This window comes from Rhinolophus sinicus, linkage group LG11 (assembly GCF_036562045.2).
Source record: "Rhinolophus sinicus isolate RSC01 linkage group LG11, ASM3656204v1, whole genome shotgun sequence".
NCBI lineage: Eukaryota > Metazoa > Chordata > Mammalia > Chiroptera > Rhinolophidae > Rhinolophus > Rhinolophus sinicus.
The window spans coordinates 70,632,265-70,638,104 of record NC_133760.1 but is presented as its reverse complement, the minus strand read 5'-3'; the positions used below and the strand labels follow the sequence as shown (position 1 = coordinate 70,638,104).

Below are 5,840 nucleotides of genomic sequence, written 5' to 3'. Positions count from 1 at the left end.
GGTAAAGCTTACAATTCCTGATACAGAAATGTAGTATAACAATACATTTTACATGTCCTTCTTTTTCAGTTATAGATGAAGCAACTTTCAAAACTTTCCTGAAACATGAAGCAGGAAGAATAATATTTAAAAGTAATATGATCATCATACCTCTTTATTCATCCAAGTGGCTTCATTCTACTATTCCCTCTTCTGTGCTTAAATCTTGCACCAAATATTGGATAAATCGAAGTGTGTAGGAAGACATAAGTGCTTTTCATAGCCATTACTCTTTGCAATGGAAGGGCTAAGTTTCAAGCATGTTTTCTTTAGGAGCTTTGTTGGGTCCAGTGGAGCGTCCCAGGTTGTGTTCACCTTCCTTCTGATTCCATGTTGCTTGACTCTGGATTTCAGAGCCCCGCCTTATCTCCCCAATATTCCTCTTCTCTGGGCTTGGAATGCCCCAACTGAACCTTGTCCTAAGAAGTTTAACGTGACGCTAGATCTGAGACTCTTCTCTTTAATAGGAAATCCCCAAAAAGATGCCACAGGACAACCCGTGACCTTATTTTACGTTGATAGACTTGGCTTATATCCTCATATAGACAGACATGGCAACGATGAGAATGGAGGACTCCCCCAGTTGGGTTCCTTACAAGGGCATTTGGACAAAGCTAAGGATGACATTGCCACTTACATGCCGGTAGACAACAAGGGCTTGGCTGTCATCGACTGGGAAGAATGGAGGCCTATCTGGGCGAGAAACTGGAAACCTAAAGATATTTATAGGAATCGGTCTATTCAGTTGGTTCAGCAACAAAATACACAACTTTCTGTCACAGAGGCCACCATTATAGCCAAAGAAAACTTTGAAACGGCAGGAAAACAGTTCATGCTAGACACTTTAAAATTGGGAAAACAACTTCGGCCAAAACACTTATGGGGTTATTATCTTTTTCCTGATTGTTACAATCACCATTATAAGAAAGACGGTTACGATGGGCATTGCTTTGATATAGAAAAGAAAAGAAACGATGAGCTTAACTGGTTGTGGAATGAAAGCACTGCACTTTTCCCATCCGTTTATTTGAATACCTACCTAATGTCTAATGAACGAGCTGCACTCTTCGTCCGGAATCGTGTTCAAGAAGCTATTCGGGTTTCTAAAGTACCCAATCCTAACAATCCACTTCCGGTTTTTATATATACTCGTCCAGTTTTTACCGATGACTCTTCGAAATTCCTTAATCAGGTAAGTAAATCAGGGGATGAGGGCTATGAAATAGTGCCCACAAATGGTGTTTGGTGGAATTTAGCATCGTTTTTAAAGGGAGTGAAATTTAGCTTTTAATATCCTTGAGGAATATGCACAACGTGGTCCTGCATTATTATATGAATGTAAAATATGAATACATTTCATTTAAATGTAATTATATCATACATTGCTAAGGCAACCATGGAAAATTAGGTAGTATAGACAATGTATTAACTCGGTTCCTCTTTTTTTTTCTTTCATGGGGCTGCTCTCTTGTCGACAGACGTAATTAAAATAATCATAGAAATATCTGTATTGTTGTTATAGCAGAGCAGTGGTGGTATGATAGATAGAAATAAATAGTGGGGGAATATTTAAATTATTATTGTTGGGTCAGCACTCTTAGCTTTTAGCTTACTGTCCTATGTATAACACTTTCATTTTATTCCTATCTGTTAACTCTTTCTGTCACATTTGTCAGGATGACCTTGTGAATACACTTGGTGAAACTGTTGCTCTAGGTGCATCTGGAATTATAATGTGGGGAAGCCTCAATTTAAGTCAAAGTTTGGTAAGTTGAACTGATAGGACATAGATGAAAACATTTCTACTTTTAATATTCTAAAGGATTGTTGTGGTATTGAATGAAAAAATAAGTACTGTGCTTGGCACAGTAATAGGTGCACAGTTAATACTGGCTGAATCATGCTAGCGTTCATTTGTATGATTATGTCTCCAGGTAGAAAATTTTGTACTTGTTTTCCAGTGAGGACCAGAAATTCAGTGAGATTAAGTGAAATTCTGTAGGCTATGTGGCTTGCTAGAAACGTAGCAGCAAACAGAGCAAAGTTCTTTCACCATGGACCTACATTCTCAGAAGTAGAAATACAATGTATGTAAATCTATGATAATATGTCAGGTAGTGAGAAGATTGGCTGAGGGACTGGGTGAGTAGGATGGATAAGAGAAGTGGTTAAAATGCCTCCAAGGCTTTTGGCTTGAAGGAGTCACCTCTGAAATGGGAAAGATTTTAGGAGTATGGTGAGGGCTGAGCAGGGAAGAAAATAGGATTTTGGGGTTTGGGCAATTGGGAGTTACTTTTTGAAAACATTACTAACTTATTCAAAGCTTCCCTCAGGGAGGGGAAAAGGAACCCTTCTTTATTTTCCACAGGTTATATTTAATAGTGTCTAAGTAAAGTTTTAAGTAAAACTTATTTTATGAAGAAAAAATATCTTATTTTGGTCTGTATAGTATGAATTTTACTCATTCTCTCCTGATGAATTCTCTTTAGTTCAAAAAGCCTTTCACTATCACAACCTAATCCTTTTCTCTCTTCCTATATTTTCGTCCTTGTTTAATTCTCCATGTCAGGTCTTTGTCTCCCATCTCTTCAATTCTCTTGACTCAAAGCAAGAGTAAAGCTATCACATGGCCACTGCTGAATTGGAGCTGAACTTTGCCTTCTCTAATGGCTATGGAAATACTAATGATGTAGGTGCCATGGAGAATGTCTAATGAAGTTCATGGCCTAGGAATCTTATCCTAGGACCCACAGGGAAGACCCTGTACTCTAAGATTAGAAGAGACCTTTGGATCCCTTCTCCTTCAGATAGATTAGCCATATTTTTACTTCCTTTGTAAAAGTACTTAATAGCAGTCACCTTCATGAAATTCTTTCCCAGTAATCTGAGCCCTTCTACCTGTTTGGTAGAATTCTATTGTCTTTGGCTTGATCACCAACAAAGAGAAATAACACAAAATATAAGTTCAGAGAAAGGTATATAGACCCCTTTTGCAAAATCTTTCATATGTCAGAAAATTATTTAAAAGTTATAATTCACCTAAGTACATTCCTAATCTTTATTAGTTGTTTTCCCAGATCTATAAACTCCTTTCTCAAGGGTTCTATGATGGGTTATAATAGAACCATTTAAAAGTTCTCCATATTATTTCCTTTTTTTCTAAAGAACTGAGAACTCCACTCTTACTTTGATAAGAAATAAATTAGGCATTCCCCAATTAGTAGGATGATGTGACATGCTATTTAATTGTCACACTTTTTTTTACTTGCACTTTAATCTTAGATTCACATTCTTCTATCACGAATCTCAGATTTTCCTCAGTATTATTCATACAGGGACAATTCTTCAACTTTACTATAATGATTTTCTAGTTAATGTCACTGCCTTGGAATTGTCCCTTATGGAGTGTTGTATATACTTCTGCTACCTTTCCCAATTTATGAGCATTCTGAATACCAGTTGTATCATTACTTCCCCTTTTTCCTATGTCATTTGTAATCAGTAGAGTCATGGATTATTTGTTGTGTTTCCTGAGATTCATTGACAGCTTGAGAAACTGGTACTTGCAGGCTTACTTACTATGATTGGAATTGACTTAAAACAATTGTTATAAAATGTAAGCAAACCATTTCTTTCTAATTCCATTTTATTAGATCCAGTGGTGTGACAGAGTCAGCTCCTATGGGTCCCAGCTCATGAGACCTGATTGTTAAATATTTGGAAACTTTGTGAACTGGTTGTTCAACACAGCCATTATTAAAAATTAAATTATAAAAATTTAGGATAAAGTAGTGTCAAAAACAAAGCAATAAATACTCAAAATTTATCAGTTATTTACTTAATTCCTTGAGGTTATTTATTTATATCTATTGTATCCATAAAAGTGGAAGTGCTATGTAATGGTGTGCTAGTTCGTTGATACGGATCTTGATATGCCAACTTTGTTATTTCACAGGACTCCTGCACGAATCTACACAATTACATGAAGACTACATTGAATCCTTACATAATAAACCTCACCCTAGCAGCCAAAATATGTAGCCAAGTGTTTTGCCAGGAGCGAGGATATTGTGTAAGGAAAAACTGGGATTCATTTGACTATCTTCACCTGAACCCAATGAATTTTGCTATTGAAATTAGAGGTGATGGAAAATTCACGGTACGAGGGAAACCCACAGTTGAAGACCTGAAGCAATTTTCCGAAAAATTTAATTGCAGCTGTTATCCCGATGTCACCTGTGAGAAGAAAGTTGATTTAACAGACACTCGTACTATTCATGTATGCGCTACTGAAGATGCTTGTGTGAAGACCACTCTAAACTCAAACAATGAAATATTCCACTCAAGCACAAGTTTACTGCTCTTCTTTTTATTATTTTTAATTGTTTTTGAAAACGAATGCTGTGGCATACGAACAAGAATTTGAAAGTGTTGGAGAAGAACTTCCAGGGTGTCGTCAAAGAGATAATGTGTCCATGGCTTAGAGTGGTACACAGTCGTGATGGCCAAATGATGACTTTACAATAAAGACACTCTCAGAACTTGTGACCTGGCCTATGTTTTTTCTTGCACACACATCACAATATGATTTTTACCTCCCTATAAGGTAAGCATCATAAGGAAAGGTCTTTGGTCTATTTTACTTGCTGCCATGTCCACGGTATGATGAACAGCATCTGGGGACTTAGTAGGTGCCCAGTAAACATTTATTGAACAAATAAAAGTCAGTGGGGGAACCAGTAAAGAATTTTAAGTGTGGGAGTTGTAATGACCACTTTTCATAATCCAAGTCCTCTTGGCCCGTTTCCTTAGATCTGCCCTTCATTCTCCACTCCTATTATGATTCTACTGTCAAAGCCATGTTTTCATAAGTAAGCCATGAAAGGAGGCAATTGATAATGACATGTAAAGGACACTTTATATGGACTAATTTACTTAGAATCCTTTAATGGCTGTCAGGTGGTCTGGATTCAGAACGAACGGAGACAGCAAGGCGAATTGGAAAAGGCATGGATCTGGGAGGTAGACAGTTATAAGGGTAAACCCTGCTTTGCAACATTTACTAATGGGGTGGTCAGAACAAACCACCCCCAAGATGTGCTTCTGTGGTATGTGGGTTATTTTGAGCTTAAGGCAATTTGAGCTTCAGGCTCAAGAGAAACTTCTTCCTCTCCCTTGACTACCTGGAAGAACTTGATTTAAGGGCGTTGCCCATAATAAGAAATTATCAGTAATAATATCTTTGGGATCCACCTATATGGCAGAGCAAACTTCTATTTACTAAGCATCTGCACTTCTTTTCATCCTGCAATGACCCTTTGAAGCCCCCAAGGCACCTTATCTCCTTCCTAGCTCAGGATGTATTCTATACATATGATCCCTTGCTATCTCTTAACCTCTCTTGCGTGTGGGGTCTCTGACTCTCTCACGTATGTAGGGTTCCCATACATATGTATGTATTAAATTTGGTTATTTTCTTGGTGTTCAGCCATCCCTGTTTGTTACCTTGACAAAGTCAAAGAGATGAGCACAGGTGGACGTGACAGTGTGGCAGGTGTTTTTCACAGTGGTGATACTGCAATTCAGGGGCCGGAATGCTAAACATATGCCATGTGCCTTTCCTCAGACTGAGAAGGCATCAGGAAATGAATGGGGTGGAATGAGAAAGGGGCTGGGCCGTCTGGGGAGACAGGATGAAAGCAGGCATCAGAGGTCAAGTATCAGGGTGAGGGGCAGGTAGAGAGACCATGGGGCTGAATGTAAAGTGATGGGGGTGGGGGTTGGGGGTGGAGTAGGAAAAG

The 5,840-nt window shown here is 38.2% G+C and overlaps 1 protein-coding gene across 1 annotated transcript; it reads left to right on the top strand.

Moving 5' to 3' along the window:
• Nucleotides 1–277: 277 nt before the first annotated feature.
• On the top strand, nt 278–5,640 carry SPAM1 (sperm adhesion molecule 1). Its single transcript, XM_019750027.2, has 5 exons — nt 278–1,231; nt 1,716–1,805; nt 3,995–4,318; nt 4,999–5,077; nt 5,528–5,640. Exons 1-5 carry the CDS (start codon nt 278–280, stop codon nt 5,638–5,640), a joined length of 1,560 nt encoding a protein of 519 aa, XP_019605586.2.
• Nucleotides 5,641–5,840: the final 200 nt, after the last annotated feature.